Here is a 19,957-nt window from a genome sequence, read left to right as displayed (position 1 = left end):
GTAACGCCAAAGAACGCTCAATCAGACCTCTGGTTGACTCAAAGTCAGTATCCAGTGGCACCTTTAAGACTGACAAAGGTTTATTCAGACTAGTATGAGCTTTCGTGTGCAAGACACATTTAGTGTGCCTTGCACACGAAAGCTCATACCATGAATAAACCTTTGTTGGTCTTAAAGGTGCCACTGCGGGAGTGCTGCGGCTTTGGAGAGGCCCGGAGTCCCCGAGACACACTTCTCCGGCAGCTCTTTTTCTACAAAAAGACCTCTGCTCCACAAGCAACTTTGGTGATTGGTCTGTGTTGGTCTGAAGCAACAGACCAAAGTTTGAGTCCAGTGGCACCTTTAAGTCTTAAATGTGCCACTGGACTCAAACTTTGTTCTGGGATATAAAAGCTATCTCTTTTTCTTAGCTCACTCATTGGCTCCTCCTGAACTGCTGCCCACTGATAGCAGTAAAAGTAAGGAATAAGAGGACACCCATAGTGGATTATGGTCATGTTTGCAGGTCTGTTTGTAACACTGTTGGGACCTTCAGTATGGCTTGCTCCCGGATCCTCTGAACTTCCCCCACTCTGCTGTCAAAAACTCCAGGATAGTGTGCCTAATGTTTCTGTTGCTCTAAGGATCCTTCGCACGTTTCCAGTGGCAAGTGGTGAACGCAGTTTCTCAAAACTCAAACTGTGGTGGGTGTGGCCTTATGACACACTTCCGGTGTCCTCATGGGGCTCGGCAGTGGAGCTGCAAGGCCGCCGCCGCCAGCTGAGACCGTAAACTGTGGTGGGTGTGGCCTTATGACACACTTCCGGTGATGTCAGGGGGTGTGGCCTTATGACACACTTCCGGTGATGTCAGGGGGTGTGGCATATGCTAATGAGTTATGCTAATGAGTACCCCTAGGTCTTTTTCTACGAAATGACCCCTGCCCGCACTTGGTGGCGGCGGGGGGGACTCTTGCAGTCTACTTTGGTTTTTTAGTGAAATATTACAGGTCAAGTATAACAGAGGTGGAAAAATCACCGTCAGAACAGTGCCTAACCTAACAAACAGGAAGTTGCTTAAATGTTATCAACCTGCCCAAACTACTTATTTGTTCAGATATTTATATCCTACTTTTCCCTGTGACCCAAGGCAGCTTGCAAATCATACTGAAAAGTGTAATAGGGGTGCACAAAAATAAATTCTGTCTCCATTATAGCCTATGAGACACCATTGTAGTCATAGGCCCCATAGGTTATAATGGAGAATCAATCCAGGGGGATATGGGGCTTTGGGGGGCTGTTTTTTGAGGTAAAGACACCAGATTTGCAGCATAGCTGCTGGTGCCTCTCCTGGGAAACAACATTCAGGTTTCAAAAAGATTGGCCAAGGGGATCCAATTCTATGGGCCCCAGAAGGAAGTGCCCCTATCCTCCATTGTTTCTTATGGAAGCTTGATTATGAGTTGAAGCAGAAATCCTCCGAGCTGGCCTCTGAAATGTTGCATGCCAGCGCCCCGTAACGCGGCTTAGAGGAAACTGTGGTCTTAAGAGCACCTTCTAACTCTGAAATACCATATCAATGATATCTAAGATTGCTTAAATGTCTGCTAAAACAGATGAAGTCCTATTTCTTCTGTTATACAAAGATGGTTAGTCATGAATACCCAAATTATGCCCATGCCCAAAACTGGATTGGTAGGAACCTAAACATCCAAGTGTCAAGGTCTGGGGTGCAGGCAGAGGGAAGTCCCAGTTTAGTCCGAGTTCTTGAGCCAAAAGGAGTGGAGCAGGAAACCGAGAGCGAGAGTTCAAATCACAAACCAGGAGCAAGGTCATTTAAGCCAGAGTCAGAAGCCGGAGGAGGATAGCAGGAACGAAGTCTTCGAACCAGGAGGTGGAGTAAATGCAAAGCGTCACGGAGTTTTGACGAGTTTCCTTCCACAAAGGAGCCAGCTTACAGCCTGAAGCTAAATAGCCCTCTGCTGCTGTTTCCAATTAGTGCAGTGGCAGCAGCAGCCAAGCGTCTGTCAAAACTCAGGACTAACAGATTGTCTGCTCCGCAGCTGAGCTATGCGTCTCCTTGTTGCTAAGTCCTGCTTGAGTCAGTCTCGTAAGCGAGCAACTCTTGGGGGCGAGTCGGGAGGCCTTTCCACCTGTGGCTGCTCCTCGTCAGCTGTCTCTGAGCCAGGTGCCAGTGCAGGCGGTGATGGTAAATTGCCGATCTCTGCAGCTTCAAAGGGGCCAGCTGTGGGTTCTGCTGAAGCTGGCAATGGCCTTTCCTCAGCACCCATGACACCAAGCTGTGGGGTAGTAGCTGGTTGGAAAATAGGCTTCCAAAGATACTTTCTTGAGCATCAGCTGAACAACTACATAATTAATTATCTAGACTTTTTTAAGAACAGCATTAATTGTCTGCAATACATTAATCAGCACTGATGGTTAGTGCTGTCCTTATGTTCAAGTGCATTCTGAGTCTACTATACCCAAAGTTCAAACTGTCAAAGAAATTGTGACCATTTCCAGCAAAGTGCAAGCTATCGTCTCTGTCCATTAGTAGTTATAGCAGAAGGAGTTTAACCAATATGGCCAGGATTTATGATGACACTGACCACGTGAAGCATTTTAATGAACAGCATTTTGCAGACAAAATACCAAGAATAAAGAAAACTTTTGTCATTATTCACTGACATACCATCATTTTTGAGAAAAAAAGAATTGAGTCATCAGTCTTTCTTAAGCGACATTTGAGTTGTGATAACTGTCCTGTTTCAATAGTATTGGGTCTCCATTATTAGGTGACCTTCCATTGCAGTGGTGGGACAGAATGGGTAGTGAGTCTTCATTCTGGAATACAGCTGGTCTGCTTAATGTGGAGTGGTATTTGCAAATTTGTTGCCATTACTTGTGGTTGGGTTATCAGGTACCTGCCACTGAATATTGGAAAACACTGGTATAGAAGGCTGAAATTCCGAAATTGTAGTTTTCATCTTCATGAGGAAGAGGGGTGGTAGAAGTGGGTGGTGGTGGTGGTTGTTCCTGACTGGGACCCAAAGCAGCTTTTCACATCCATCTTCCACTTTATCTTCACAACAACAACTTTATGAGATAGGTTAGCCTGAGAGTTTTTGATGGGCCTAGGGTCACCACTGAACTTCCATGGCAGAGTGGTGACACACACTGATAGATAAGGAGCTCCATAGCAGAGAGAGGATTAATTGCATAGGACCCGTACAAAAAGATCCATTATTATAATTTACTGTAGTGTAGCTAAATGGTTATGCAATGGATGGTGATAGTGGGGTTGTATTAATATTCTTTATGGGGGGAAGGGGGGGGACTCCTTGAGTCTCCCAGCGGAAGGAAGGCTGGCTAAAGATGCTGTGAATAAAACAGACCAAGGCAGCAATTATAATAGTATAAATATGATTTTGGTAATTAAAAAAACATCTGTTTCCTTTTTCATAATGTAAACTATTCAAGTACCCACAATCTTGAAATTTCAGATATTCTTCAATTTTGATTTTTGACCCTATATCAGATTTCTCCAAGACGTTTGTGTGTATAATGAATAAAAAGACAGGCATTTATTAAAACAGCATAATTGATGTTGGACAGGGAGCTTACTATTTTTGGATTTTTCTGATACAGCTTTAAAACCTGTTTCCTCCACAAGCAGTTAAAGAAGCTCAAATTACTTTGGCTTGTATCCAACATGCTTACCTCTTTCTGTGTTGAATGGAGGGTTAGAAAAGAAAAAAATGAAGATGTAGTTTCACTCTGGTGGTAGGTTTCAGAGCCAAACAACATGTAGCAGAACTGTAACAGCAGATATATTATTTGGTCAAAAAAAGTATTTCAGGGGCTTCCATTATGAAATGTGTCCATATTGCCTCTCTTCCTCTCTACAGGACTTTAACTGGGGAGAGGACTATTTTTGATCAGGAAAATGTTTTGTGAGTGGGAATTACCCCCTCCCATGCGCAACACTGCAACCCAATCCCTAGCCCTTTGCTGCCAAGAGTCAACCAGCTAGATATAATTTGGCCCTTAGTGAAGGAATACAAACTTGTAAAGGAACTTGTTTATTTGATTAAACATTTTATTTTGGTTTCCAATTTAAAACACTTCCAAAGCAACTTACAGCGTTCTATAATACAGTGCAAAATTTAAAGCTGGCAACCTTTGACATAAAACTTCAGCAGCCAAAAATAATGGTTATACATGTTAAAAACAGAGAAATCGAAGGACAGAGATCTGGTTCCCACCTGCAGCTTTGAGTTATGCTGAAGGCCGCTTTCATGGCAGACTGTTGGGACTGCAGTAAGAAGGGCATGTGGTGTGGTTCTTCAGAAACTTCCTTGCATGTGCAATCATTCTGCCTGTTCCAAAAGTTTTTTAGCTTCACGTGGCTGTTACATATGGTGGGTTTTACAATCCAAACAAAATACATTGTTGACCTGACAAGTATACATGAGATATTCTGCTCCCCTCTAAGTTTAATTGTTTTCGTCACGATAGCAAATAACAAAACACAATGAAGCATAGCATAAATAGCTTAGGTGATAATGGGGGATTATTTGTATCAAATGGAGGTTTGAAATGTATTTTATTTTAAATACCCAGAATAAATATAGGAGCATATTTATGCTGCACTTATTATGTAGCATTGTTCTCAGGAATGAGTTTTGGTCATATAAGCGCTGCTTCAGCATTTTTCTGGATATTATTCATCTATTTTGTTTGCTTTTGTGAGCACAGTTTATGGTTAGTACTTCAGCGCTTCTGGGAAAATCACACTTCTGGGCAGTGGGTAGGCAATTACTGCATATATAAAGTTTCCTCTTTTGCTTTGTTTTGAATGTTTGTTTGTTTTTTGGTATTGTTACGGAAAGATAGGTCAGCTGTGCAGCAATCTGAAAGCTCAGTAGGTCCTTTCCACACTGACTTTAAATATTGCAAGTATAATTGAATGAAACCTCCTTACAGACTTTCTTCTTAAAGTACAAAATGGCATTTTTGTGAAGAGTTTGATCCCCCTTCTATTTGTCTGGGATAGAGGGGGAATAGGAGCAATGCTTACCTACTTCTGAAATAAGGAAGAACGGGGAGGCAATGCCAAAGATGTTAAATTTCCAGAATTTTTTGGGGGGTGGGGAGCAGAAATTTTGGGAAAAACTTTTCTATCAAACCTAAACTACATTTAATGATTTAACAACATATAGTAAGTCATTGATAACTTAGTTTAGCATATAAAATTTTACTGTTTGGCGTATTTATGGAATTTAACAGTGAAAGTGTCTTATTTTCAATAAGAAAAATTGCAGGTATACTTGAGGAGTTGTAAACTGCTGCACTCTGTGCTGCTATAGAATCTCGATCTTAATTTTTGCCTATAGTCACAATAGGTAGGACTACCAGCATTTTTGGATATTAAGCCATTTTGTTGTTGCATCCACCACCCTTTGTTAGAATTCCAAAGGTGTCTACAGGCTCAAAAAGGGTGGGGACCACTGATCTGTGCTAAGAATTTGCTAATCATAAGGACATCTAAAATAGTCATTAGGGAGGAGATCTAGAAATGCAAACTACAGTTCTGCAACTAAGATATAAACAGTTGGATAAATCTTATCTAACAATTTGTGCTAGATGAAGGAGCTTTCCCTTCTTTCCCCTTCTTTTGCAGCCCGATGTGCTTCCTGAAATCGATAAAATCATTGGTCCTACAAGAATCCAGGGGGTGGGTGGCGGTGTGGTGGTGTGTTGTGCCATGAGAGAGGCAATCATCAAACATCCCCCTCTCTTCTGCAAGTGGAAAAGGAGGTTAGGATTCAGGAAAATATTACACTTTAGAGCAAGCTTGGACGAATCAAGTTTGCTGAAGATGTGTTCTTGCTTGAATTATTTTACTTTTGCTAATTAAACACAAATTTCAGTTTATTTCAGTTCCAGTTCAATGACAGTAATAAACAGATCAAACATCATAGGTCTGTAAACATAGGCAAAATACTGTCTTACATTAACTCTTTAAAATTGCACTCTACCTGCAATAGATATAAATTTTACCACTAATAGTATGATTTTTTCCATTTGCATTTATTTTATTTTATATATTTTTATTTTATTTTATTTATATCCTGCCCTACCCTGCAAGTTGGCTCAGGACAGCTCACAGCATATAGATATAACAATTTAAAATATTAAAACATAATACAATAAAAATTAAAATTTGGCTCTATACGTAAATCAGCAGATGGCGATAATCCAATTTAATACTTCCAGAGATTTTAACTCCTTTATGGGTGCTCAGATGTACTAGTTTTTGCAAGTGGAAAAATTCCCACCAATTCATATATGAGAATACCTGTGCGTAGCACGGTAAATAGAATGGGTGGGTACGGCAGGGGGTGTCATATGGTGTCCACTGCCTCAACCAAAGGCCTCTTGGAAGAGCTCTGTTTTACAGGCCCTGAAAAATGATTGTAGATCCCACAGGGACCTGATCACAATTGGACGATTGTTTCACAAGGCTAAGTGGACATCCTTTGGGCCGGGGATCACCAGTAGATGGTGATCTGAGGAGCACAATGTTCTTTGTGGGACATAGTGGGAGTGATGGTCCTGCAGATACCAAAACCTTGAACTTGATCCAGTACTCCATTGGAAGCCAGTGCAGCTGGTGGAGCACAAGCTGTGTATGTGCTTGTCCTGAAGTCCCAGTAAAGACATGCACAGCTGCATTTTGAACCAGCTGGAGTTTCCAGATCAGTCTCAAGGGTAGCCCTGCATAGATTGAGTTACAGTAATCTAACCTGGAGGTGACCAATGCATGGATCACTGTAGCTAAGTTATGGGGGAGAGATAGGGGGTCTTAGTTTAGTTTATTATTACGGTCTTAAGACCAACATACAGAGTAAGCATAATATGTGAGGGAGGATAGGGGGTCAATTGCCTGACCTGCTGGAAATGGTAAAAGGCAGATCTGGTGACAGTTGTGACCTGGGCCTCTATTAGAGAGTGAGGCATCAGGAGTCACACCCAGACCCCTCACCCATTAACACTGGTGCTAACAGCACCCTGTCAAGGGTGGGGAGCTGGATCCCTGGTTTCATCCCCCATGGCTCAGGCACAGGACCTCCGTCTTAGATGGATTTAATTTCAGTCAACTCTGATTCAACCAATCAGCTACAACCTCCAGTGTCCTAGCCAGAACCTCTGGGGTTGTATCTCATCAACAGATGTAGCTGGGTGTCATCAGCGTACTGATGAAAACCCAGCCTAAACCTCCACACCAGCTGGGCAAGTGGGTGCATATAGATGTTAAATAACATAGGGGAGAGGATCGCCCCCTGGGGGATGCTGCCTACCAAAGGGTAACACAGTGAAATTCTCTCACCAAGTACCAAAAAGTCAATATGAAACTTCAAATTCAAATAGTACACCTGAAAATTTGGAAATCCTAGGCATGAACAAATTGGACTGAGGTTCAGCATAAAAACTACAGGGTTACCTGTGGAACACTCTACAGTATTATTCGCCAAAGATATATATCCTTTCAGATGGAGGAATTTGCTGAAATTGGCTCTCCAGCAAAACTGATGATATCTATGGTTGCCCCCCAAAAAATACTAAAACGCTGAATATACTGAGTTCTTGACAAACAATAAAACAAGCATTTTGTCCCCTACAACCCAAAAGGGAACTGGAACTTGAAACATTTAATTTCATTTCCAGAAAGATAATCTGCTGCAACCAAAATAAAAGAGATTTCTGGCACCTTAAATACTAATGAAATTGTTGTGTTACAATGCATTTGTTAATCTTTATGGTATCCCAAGATGCTTTGTTGCTTTAATGTGTCTACTCATGATGATGATGGTAGATCACTGGTGATAATTTTATTTTCTTCTGGGGGGTCTCCTGCAAATTGTATTATGTTGACAGCATGTTCTTATCAAGATATTATTGCAGCTGTTGTATAGAGCTGTTTTGGGGGAAGAATCAATATGAGTCTCTGAAGCAGTTTGCATTACACAGTGTATTATAAAAAATTACATCATGTTAGCTAAATACTGGTGACCTCAGAAGCAGTAGATAACATGCGTGTAACATTTTACTCTCAGGAGGACCTGTCTCAGTTTCCTGATAGCTGAGCAGCATTTCTGTCTACCCAGTGCATACGTATACATTTGTTGCCAGAGCAAAAGATCCATTGAAGAAACGGTGTTTCATGGGCAGGCTATTAAACCATTAGATTTGATTTGGGAAATGCTACAGAGGAGCCCCCTCCCCATGTTCCTTTATTATAAACAAAAGTTGTTGTAGAAATATGTCTTTTCTTTTAAAAAAGGCTGGAAATGAGTTATAGTTACTGTTTCAGCAAATGACTGTCTAGAGAAACAGGAACAATACAGAATCTTGATGACAGAAGTTAGTTTTAGTTTGTGTTGCATACTGTGGCGTCCTTGCTTATTGGGGAGACTGTTTCTCCTTTAAAACTCACTCTGTGTACATGAACTTAGTAGGTTTCTGCTGCCACCAGGAAATAAAAATTCCACCTCTCTCTGTTTTGGTAGAATAACCCAGTGTCTGGGTGCTTCAGAGGACTATGTGCCCATGAGGAAGGACTGTTCTAATTGCTGGGATAAGTTTAAACAAATAATGATTTATTTATAAAATAACAAAATAGGTTTCTGGGTATTTTTGAACTATTAAGAAAGAAAATATAACTGACAAAGCTTGGCGTCACACACAGTCTCTCATACACCAAAACTCAACTCTGACAGGCTTATCTCTCTCATATATAGCTACACAGGCTGAACTCTCTTAATTATAGCCACACAGGCTAAACTTTCTTGCTCATAGCCACACAGGCTATATGCTTCCTCTGTCATACAGACTTTCACACAAACTCTCCACACTCTTCTCTTCAAGAACACAGAATCACATCAGAGACATCTCTCTTTCCACACTCTGTCATCAACCAATCACATCACACTTGTCTCCCTCTATCACTCGCCTTATATTACTGCAGTCACACTAAACATTTAAAGAAACACACACACCAAAAATGGAATCATTACACATACAATCTGCACTTTTACAGAGACAAACAAAGGCTTCAAAGGCTTCAAAGTCGAACAGTATATTGGGTAAAAAAACGGGGTGTTACTCATGAGATGAGAGTTAGCAGTTACTTACTTTCTCTTTTTTGGCTGCCAGAAATGGCTATAGGTGTTGTTTGTAGAGCTAGGTATGGTACTCAGCTTACAGGGGTGTGAGGGGTATGTACAAAGGTGTTCCCTTTCTCCACCCCATCTGTCTCATATATAATAAGAACAAAGGGGAAGAAGGTTCTTGTGAGGACAAAAAAAAGAGATCCTTATGGGAACACAGACTTCTTTCTCTTATTTCGTTGTAGTTAAGCAGAAGTTCTTTGTACACTTTGAAGAGGGCATCACCTTCTCAAGTACTTTCCTAATTGCTGTATATATATATATTTAAACCTGACTCATAATGTTTCCAGTATTATATGAATAATTTAAATATTCCCTGTTGGAGGATAGACTCAGGGTGTGACCCAGTGGAAAGGGTTAAAACCCCCCTGTACAGTTTAAGCACTTACTGTCTATTCTGTTGGCAATGCTTATTCTTTACTGAGGTATAAAAAGGAAGTAATGTCAATTTAAACAGCAAGGTCACCAGGTGTTTAGGACAGCTATGGCTAAGCCATCCAGTGTGAATCTGCTTAGGAAGTTGGTGCTAGAAATAGAAATATGGTAGCCTTTCAGTGCTGAATATGGTTTTTTTTAGATGTCCAAGAGTACATTCTGCAAATGAAACTGGAGGGAACGCTAGTCCAAAACCAGGAAGATAATGAATGTCTAAAATCATGACTTTTCTCTCTCTCTGTTTTTCTCTCTCTGCTATTAATGTGGTTGAAGTTCATGCAGAGCTCCATGCCATAGTTCAGTGGTAGATCCAAAGTTTACTTTCTGACATCTCCAGTTAAAAGCATCTCAGATAGTAGATAGTGTATCTTAGAGATAGAGTAGACAGTGGATCAGTGATCAGGCGTATAAGGCAGATGTACATGATCCTCGACGTGGTCCCTGTGCTTCACACCCATGGGATACAGTGCCGCCTGCGCTGGATCGATCGGTATTGTAGCAAGCTCTAATGGATTTTCGCGCCCAGACCTCAGGCATGTGCAGGAACCCCACTACGCATGCCCAGAGGGGTGAAAGTGGACATCCCGCCAGTTCCTTTCTTTCCGCCGTGCTGGAAGCACCTTTCCTTCGTCGGTCAGATTGGTAGCTATTTTCCTCAGAGGCTCTTCAGATTTCTCTTCAGTTTTTCCTTAGTTTTCACCTTTCCTTCACTTCTTCATTTTTTCATTTTTTTAAAAAAAAGACTTTATTTAGTTTTGAGGGGGAAGTTTTTCATCTTACCTCAGTTTGGCCTTCACCCCCCCTCACCTCTCTTTCTTCTCCATCCATTTTATTTTATTGAGAAAAGGTGGGGGTTTTTCAAACGTTGTAAAGGGTGCGACAGTAAGCTCGCTCCGCCGGACGGCCACACTCTTTGTATTTTTTGTCTTGGTGAGACGCACCGACCAGAGTCCTGCAGGCATTGTGCCATGTTCTCCAATCAAACTAGGAAGAATCGAGCGGCATGTCTCTGGGTGGCGTTACTAGAATCGGCGCTAAATCCCGCTTCTGCCATGGATCCAGAAGTACCAGTGAGACCATCGACATCGACGGCTCCGGCTTCGAAATTCTTGTCTGACATTGTCCAGTCGATATCGAAACGTCCAGTGTTCCGCATCCACTCCTGTGAAAAAGAAAAAGGAGAAATCGGGTAAAGAGCACAAGTCCGCCAAAAAGGGCTCCTCTAAGGAACAGCGTTCCGTGCGCCTTGGTATTTAGTCATGCCGGCCACATGACCACGGAAATGTCTTCGGACAGCACTGGCTCTTTGGCTTTGAAACGGAGATGAGCACCGCAACCCTAGAGTCGGATTCGACTGACTTTCGAGCAAGGGAACCTTTACCTTTACCTTTTTAAGGCCCTAAAGGCATCGAAGGCGGGAAAAGTCGTGGGTCCTGCACCGGGTAATGCCCCTAAGGTGCCCACCATTCCGACGACAGTATCGGCATCGGAAGCTCCAGTCGCTCCACCGATGCCAACCATCCAGCTGATGGACTCTCCAATACACCAGCTAGACCATGACACACTGGTTGACATGCATCCTTTCTCCGACATCGACAATGTCGAGATCCTCAGTCATCTCCTGGGCACGGATTGTTCTCCCTCTGCTCAGTCATCGACATCAACAGTCTCAGAGTTCCGCACCGATATTGATGCAGGTCAGCATCGACAGATCCCTCCAAACACTCAACGTCATCCTCCCCGTTTGTTTGCCGAAGATCGGTCTTTCGATATCGATGATCGGGCTGATAAGGGCTGCTCATGGAGATGAGATACTACGCTGTCTCCAAGATGCTCCCGCTCTAGGAGTAGATCCCCATGAGTCTTCCTACCCCCACCACCTCCTGCCCTCTCCTGGGATCACCGTCAACTACGTTATCTTTATGGAGCTTATCCACCCGCATCTGTGCCGTGGTTGACTCCAGCAGGTTACTCGGATTGGGATCGTTACTCTGCTCACAGATCATGGTCACCCCGTAGATCGAGGCCGACACCCTCAGCGTCTCTTTCCCGGCCTCCGGATCATGTATCTGATGACCCTCCTCGACATCGACTGGATCAATATTGTCCTTCCAGTCCCCCTATCCCACTGTCAACAGATCCAACCAGTCAGATCAAAACCACTCCAGTACAATTACCAGAGCTCGATTCCTCTGACTCTGCAGATGAGGATTCGGATACGGGGGTTTCAGATGTACACAGCTCCCATGACCAGCCTTCCCTGAACCAGGCAGTAGCCGATGACCAACCTATATCTCCATCTGAAAACTTAACTTCCTACGGAGTCCTCATTAAAAGAATGGCCCACTCCCTTGGCCTTTCTGTCGTACAACCACAACCACAGGTTACAGATGCTGTAACTAGATACATCGACAGCTATAGCACTACCCATGTCCACGATCCTATTACAAGCAGCTAAAGCACCATGGGATAAACCATCATCGGCTCCAGTGTCCACACGCCGCATGGACCATATGTAAACAGTCCAAGAAACAGGAGCGGAATTCTTATTTGCCCATCCTCAGCCAAATTCAATGGTAGTTACTTCCTCATCCAAGTCAAAGAAAACCCATTCTGCCCCTTCAGACAGCTTCTACATTTTTCATAGGGGTTGATTTGCGGTGGTTTGAAGGAACTGGCGGGATGTCTGTGCCCACCCCTCTGGGCATGTGTGGTGGGTTTCCTGCGCATGCCTGAGATCTGGGCGCGAAAATCCGTTAGAGCTTGCTACAATACCAATCGATCCAGCACAGGCACACTGTATCCCATGGGTGTGAATGCACAGATGACCACTCAAAGATCACCAGTTACAGGTAAGCAACCTGTTTTTCATGTTCTTCACAAGCCATTTTTTGTTGTTGACTGAAGTAGCCAAATAGATAGAATTTCAATGTGCCTTCATGAATTAGGTGACTGGAAGAGTGACTGTTAGAAGGAATATGTTAACAGATGTACACGTGCAAACAGAGCCTGGATCCTCTGCTACATGAAAACAGCAGCACACAGAGAAGGAATTTTCCATCCTTCCATCCTGCAGCCTGCCATGCCCCCTTGAATCCTGCTGTAGGAGACAGAGTGGGTGGAATAGTGACGTGTGTGTGTGTGAAATGAAGGTCTTATTTGAGAGTGGGAAATTGGTGATGGCCAACGTGCCCTCTGGCAATGGTAAATGTAGTTAAGTTCCAAGTCAATAACTTATAAACTTTTTGATATATTTGTATTTTGGCTATCTTTGCTAAACAAAATGAACTGGAACCAGTGAACTGTGACTTTAACAAATTGATGGTCTAGGTGTCTCCTTTTGCCTCTGTAGCCTCCTGTGTTATCGGAAAAGTTCCTTCTTAGGATCTGAGAGCCCTCAGAACCAGTGTGTGATGCAGTGGGGTGGGTCCGGCATGAATTCTCACTGAGGAAAAGTTGACATTCAGGAAGTGATTTCCATTGATTCCTTTTCAAATTGCTTTCCTCATGGTGTATTCTATTCTGTCCCAGAAAGTCCCCCAACCCTTAGGAACAGCTTTCGGGATGTGTGTGTAGGGGGAATGATGAATGAGGCGATCCTGATGATATATCAATGGATCCACAACACTGAATGGTTTAGCTATTTTACACTATCTAGCTATAAGAAATAAAGGACGAATGTCAATTCAAATGAAACTCTTTAAAATTCTAAAATGTTGTTTTCAAAAACTACAAGCTAGATATGGATTCACTGGCATAGAGGGAACAATGGCAGATAATTCACATTTTCTGGCCACTGAAATAGTCATCTTTATCTTAGCTTTAATTGATTCCAGATGTGATGAATTTTTGGACCAAATAAGACTTTTTTCACCAAAGAACACTTGAATAAAGGATTGTGCTTTTGTTAAGGGCTTGTTATTTCAGAAGGAGAATCAGTTTCTATAAAAGAAGCAGCATATGTGGTGATAAATGTCCTAAAAGTAGTTTAAGTTCAGGAGTTTACATTCAGAAGTTTATATCCCTGAATTTTCCCTTCCACCGTCTCTGTTTACTGTCCACATTTTTATTCTAAATGGTATGTAAAAATTCTAGAGAATAGTTTTGCTCTACTGTGTGTGCTTGTTAACATGGGGTATTTTACTAATTTCTAGTTAGTAATTTATAGTTACTAATTTCCTGACAATTGTACTCAAAGTAACCAAAATATACACGAGCAAATGGACGAATCTGCTTTGATGTACCAAGAAGCATTTTTCTTTGCTCTGTAGATATTTCTGTTCTTCAGAGAAGTTAATGTAAACACTTTCTCAAATTCTGGCCATCTCTAACCTATATGGGCAAAGTTGTGGAGTTCTATATTATAGAAAACTCTGCCATTAATGTAAAGGTTTAGAACCACAGGCCTGGCTGTGTCCTGGCTTACATAAGGTAATGTTGCTGTGTTCTTTCTTTAGTTTAATGGTTTCTAGTTTGCAGTAGTGGTATGTATTTCTGTGCAGTTCTGTCAAATGCAGTATGAGGCTCACTAGGTAATAGCTGGAAGCCTTTATGCAGTTAGTTCTTGTGTGAAACCTGCAGACTTGCATTCTCTGTGCATTCTGTGACTAGAGACCAGCTGTTAGATGCCAGTAACTGGACTGACAATGAGAGGAGCACCTTCCTTTGCAGAGGAAAATGCCAGTATTAGTTGTGGGTTACTCCTTCCTCTGCCAATAAAGTTTATGGTTCTGATAGGACATTCCAGAGAGAGAAGCAGATGGCTTTATAGCCCTTTCAAGTAATGTAATGTATGATAGCTGGTTTTACAGTTTTAAATGAAGTTCATATTGAAATGTGTGGTGATAATTGAGAGAATGCCATCCTAAAGAGAGTTCAACCCTTCTAAGCCCATTAGGGTGTAACTTTGCATAGGGTGGCACTGTCAGTTTTGCCAAAAGCTGCAGGCAAGTCCAACTTCATATTTTATAAGACTTCACAGTTCTACTTTTGTCAGAGTACTGAACTATCAAAAGGGATCTTGTATTTTGTGGGCATCTGACCCATGTGGGCATCTGCCTTCAGGAAAAGTGGGTCCTGCTTATCATTCCAAACTTGACGCCTCAGAAAAATGATAGCATTTAGGAATGCTAAAACCTGTGTGTTTATGTAACTATGTCTTGCAGGGTTGTTGAACTCATTTGTTATGACGGCCAGACTGACATAAATGAGACCTTGTTGGGTTGGGCCATGTGTGTCATAAAATGTAATGCCAGGTGGTGGAGATATAAACTTTAAAAAGGACACAGACAAACACAATTAAAGATTTTTAAAACTTTAAATACAACATGCTTAAAACACTAGCACTCTTGCAATATTTTGTCTATTTAACAGTCTCTGATAACTGACACCTCTACTCTGAATTATTGCATCAAAGTGTCTGTGCTATAGCAATCTTGAGTATGCTGTTCAGGTGTGTCTCTGTAAGCTGCAAACCTACTTTGATTTATTGACATTCATTACAGAAATCTCATGTTCAGTGTTCCTAGCCTAGGACCCAGGGTAAACATGAAATGGCTGGGCATTGCAACCTTTTGTACAGAAGTTGCTTCATGTGCTGGTCAAGAACATGAGAAGGCATCCTAACCCAGACTGAGGGCCACGTGTTTGTCTACAAAACTATACTTTTCCCCAGAGAAATAATTACAACTTCCTACAAAGGAAATTTGCTGGGGGAACTTGGTCTGGACCCACACTTTCAGCCTAATCCACCTCACTGGCTTGTTGTTATTCCTCCTCTAAAATAGTTAAGATTGTTTTCTTACTGAGAAAGACTGGATCATGAGGGCATGAATACAGTGAAAAGGGGGAGGGAACCCAGTTGCACCCAGGAGAGCCCCGGCATAAGGAGTCCAGCAAAATACACACACACTGTAGCAAGGCACACAAAAGCTCATACCTTGAACAAAACATTGTTGGTCTTAAAGGTGCTTGGTATTTCTCCCATGCAATTGAGGCAGCCCAGCAAAGCAAGCTCTCCCTTGTTCCCTCCCTCCCTTCAGGGAGGAGCCTCAGCCAGTGGAAGGAAAGAAAGGCTTTCCTTTGTCTCCTGCAGCCTGGCCAGGAAGCGAGCTTTAGCTGTCCCCTCCTTCCCCCTGGGAAGAGGAGGGGGAGGAGCCTCAGACAGTTCTTTACCAGACTCACTCAATTGCACAGGAGAGGCTTACCTATGTATCTCTCCTGTGTTATTAAGAGAGACTGGTAAAAGAAGCTGTGACATGGCAGCAGCAAGAGAACTGGAAAAGGAAGTAGGAAACAGCCAGGGCCTTGAGGGCTGGATTGGGGCCCTCCAAGGGCCTGATCTGGTCCACGGGCCACATGTTTGACACCCCTGCATTATAAGTTACTTCACTCCGGAGGGGGATAGTAAAGCATTCCACTTGGGAACATTGTTGTGCCTACCCTCTGCCTTCACTGAGTTGGAGAGACACTGAGGGGACACAGTGTAATTACAATTTGATATTAATAACAATTATGGCAGCAGGGTTTTTTGTTGTTGTTGTTAAAGCATCATTTCTCAAACTGGGAACCAGGGACAACTGGGAGTCCATGAATCCTTTATAAAGACAGGGGGCAAACCACTCTTAGGTCCATTATACAAAAGCAGAGCCCTCTTAGCTTTCTAGGAGTGGAGGCAGAGGGATGCTTTTTCAGGGGAAGGGGACAGAATTGGCTTCCTTCTTTTTTTCAGAGGGCAAGAGCTAAAAGAACTGCCAATCTGTGCAGCTGCCTAAATTCCAGATCACCTCAGAGCACAAGCTAGAACATTCACTGATTAGTTGCCTAGGAACTCATCTGTAGGAGCTTTGAATGGCTGATTGGCATCAAAGAAGTACAGTCATTTAGTTACTTTGGGTATAAAATAGCCATAACTGGGTTTCACTCTGTTTTCCAGTGCAGAAGGTTTAATCATAGAAATGGAAACTATAAGCAGTTACGATAAAGAAGTTTCTTAATCTTTCTGGTGCAGAGCCGCATCCAGCTAAGGGATAAGAATGATTAGAACTTGGGTCATGGCCTTTTGAGTCGTGGCTCTATAGAATCAACTACCCTCTCAGACATGACTTCTGTTCCATATACAGGTGACAAAAAAATTCCTTATCTTAAACTTGCTTTTAAAGTCTAGCTGAAGTGAATCTTGCTGGATTGTTTTGAAGACTCTAGAGAAAGGAGACTTCTGTAGGGCACATGTGGCTTTCCACAAACTTTGAAAGGGGCCTGTCTGGTGCGTGATGGACACTGGGAAGGGCATTTGGATTTACAGAAAATTGTAAGTCAAAATGGAGGTCCCTAAGTTGCTGAACTGCTGGGCTGTAGTGTTAAACTTGGACAGTGAAGACCTGAGTTCAAATTCGTGCTGAGCCAAGAAACTCACTGAGCAACCATAGGCCAGCAGCTCTACTTAAACTACATCACAGAGCTGTTGTGAAGATAAACTGGTTAAAAAGAGAACTATGTATGACACCCTGAAATTCTTGGAGGAGGGCCAGGATAAAATGTATATGTAAAAGAGGAAGAAGTATGTGGGTATACAAATTATGAGAGGTTGATTAGGATTGATTTTTAAAAAATGGGCTGTTGAAGTGTTTCTGTTGTCGCTTTCCTTGCCTTTTAGGTGCAAAGAGGATTGTAGGATAAGCCTATCAGGTCACCTAGTATGGTAATCAAGATGGTATGGATTCCTTACCAGATGAGTTTTGGAGTTCAACAGGTCACAATATCAATGTCTTCCTCAGTGACTCTGAAGAAATACTCTAGGTGGTAGTTGCCATGTTTAAGATAAAATGTGATTGTTGTGGGTATTTTCTTCCAAGAAGAAAATGTTGTTTGGCTGGCTTCCTATTTAACAGTTTAAAATTTTGAGATTGCATGGGTCAGAACTCCTTTTGAACATCTGTCCCAGTGTACCTTAGTTTGCTTATTTGCAAATTCCAGCATCTGTCATCAATGCCCTTGTTTATAAGAGGAAGTTGAAAACACCATCTGATATCAGGAGACCTACAGTAAATGTAGCTATGTATGTCTGCTAACTGGAATGTTCGCTGTTCAGAGCAAAACAAGTAAACCCCTGTAAGATTACCACAGATGGCTTTTTAAATACTCTTTCAGTTCAATTTTGAAAGTGGTTTGCCTTGTTACATGGTAGACTGCTGTTCACGAATCACAAATCCTGTTGATTACTGCTCATTTGGAGCTTGGCTTCTTTTTCTGAAATAATGTCATAGCCAATCTATAAAGTCATGTAACACTTGTATTAATTTTATATAGCCTTTATAATCAAATAGGAACTACTGACTTTGGGGAGATCCTGGTATCATTGGTCTTTAATTTTTCTTTTACAGATATATGATGTTGATCGATGGCAAAGATGAAGTATATATGATTGACAGAGATAACTCAGTATTTCATGTATCTAATCTGGAGTTTCCATTTCGTAAAGATCTGCGTGTACATTTAGAGAACACTCTGTTGGATGGGGTAAGAAACTTTGTATGTACTCTGTGTTGGCTTTTTTATTTCAGGAGTTATCAGAATGTGTGATAAATGATTCAGAGGGATGCCTATTCATTTATTTAGTCAGAACCATTTTTATGGGATCAGGAAGAACTGTATTGGTTGCCAATGGTGACATCCCTTCCCTGCCCCAGTGACTGCCACTTCTAAATTGCTTTGCAGCTATGTGAGAGAGAATACATGTGAATTAAACAAGACCTGGCCTGCAGAAGATTTGTGGAAGGGTCTCTTCTCTCCCTGTGTACCAGGTTTCAGAGAAGGACAGAAAGAACATCACATCCCTTTGTTTCTTCCTCATTCCTCAGTATCAGAGGACTTGGGGTGGACACACATACCTATTATAGAAATGGGTGTGTCTCCTTATGCCTAGGTGACTGTACAAGCCATTCTCACCCACCTGTGTTCTCCTCCTCCCAGGACATGCCCTCTTCATCTCCATTTTAGCCTTATGCCACCATCTCCTTTCTTGCCTCTGCCTTAATTCTTCGGATGCAGCAGTGGCCACCCCCACCTCCAGGGTCCTTTCTTCTTTCTCTGCTGGATCTTTTCCCCTCGCATTTTCACTGATGACGCTGCCTCCTTTTCTCTCCAGGCAGTTACGTGTTGTGTTGTTGTGTTACAGGCATTGCTAGGCAAACCTCAAAATGGTAGCTGAGATTTCATGACATAGTGATACACGCTTAGGAGGGCTCTTAACTCTCCTAGCATGTTTAAAACACTTTATGGGTTTTCTTACAACCTGGACATTTCTCCAGATTAGTAGAAAAATTATGGACATGGCTCCATTGTATAGATCTTCACTCAAGAATTAGATATAAAGATATCATAGTTGGGATTTTGAAGCTAAGCAATGTTTAAGGCCATTAACTGATGTCACATCTTAAGTATCACAGATCAGATTGGTGGTTAAGAGTCAGTGTTTGCCTTCTTAAATCCATATTAAAATTTATTACTTGCAGTTCATTGCTTAGGTCCAGTTACATTTAAGGTGAGTTTCTCACCCAGTCTATTGATGCAGCTGTTATTCCAGCAGATGGTAGATATTTCTTCTCACAGATCTGATGGTTCACCTTTCTCTAGGTTGCTTCTGTAACAAGTCTCTTTTTTCCTTTTGAGAATAAAGTGCAAATCTAGAGACTAGAGGAGCTAAAAGGAAAAAAAATGTTTGACATCCATGTGAAAAGCAATCAAAGATCATAATAGGCACTGCAAAGATAGTACAAAAAAGTCAATGGCAACCATAATCTGAAGATCATTTTTTTCCTAGTTGTTCCTGATCTTTTCTAGCCTGAATAAGGATTTCAAATGCAGTAAATATAAAACAAATATATTCATATTAGAATCATTTCAGAATTCACATTTATTAGACTTATTAAAGGATGCTCTTTTTACTTTGCAAATAAAAGTATTAGTTAATGTTTGTGAATATTGTATCAGCCATTCAGAACTCCACACTGCAAGTTCAGTAGAATATCCAATGGAAAATCTACCCATTTTTAGTTTCCATAGCAACTCAACAGTGATCTAACAACCTTGCAAAGATGCATTTTTGTTGTTCTCAAATATTACCCTAGAGCTCAATAATACTCCTGTTGCTCATAGATTTCATGCTAGTGAAAATAACAATGAGGAACCTACTACCTTGACTTGAATTTCCGTCTACACCACTGCCTCTGGGTAATAGTGTCCTTGGTATGATCCTTTCAGGTTCTCATCCAGATAGATTATTTTTTCCTCCTCAGTCTCTCTGTGTGATGG

At 41.9% G+C, this 19,957-nt stretch overlaps 1 protein-coding gene across 1 annotated transcript in view; it reads left to right on the top strand.

The window, feature by feature from the left end:
• RNGTT (RNA guanylyltransferase and 5'-phosphatase) overlaps nt 1-19,957 on the top strand; it is a 270,839-nt gene that overhangs the window by 77,555 nt on the left and 173,327 nt on the right. Inside the window, exon 9 of the mRNA XM_015417084.1 lies at nt 18,028-18,163. Coding sequence (XP_015272570.1) covers nt 18,028-18,163 — 136 coding nt within the window. The remainder of the gene's footprint in view (nt 1-18,027; nt 18,164-19,957) is intronic.

Source organism: Gekko japonicus, unplaced genomic scaffold (genome assembly GCF_001447785.1).
Source record: "Gekko japonicus isolate JY-2015 unplaced genomic scaffold, Gekko_japonicus_V1.1 scaffold760, whole genome shotgun sequence".
NCBI classification, from domain to species: Eukaryota; Metazoa; Chordata; class Lepidosauria; order Squamata; family Gekkonidae; genus Gekko; species Gekko japonicus.
The sequence above is the reverse complement of the archived record's forward strand: the minus strand, read 5'-3'. Positions and strand labels throughout refer to the sequence as shown.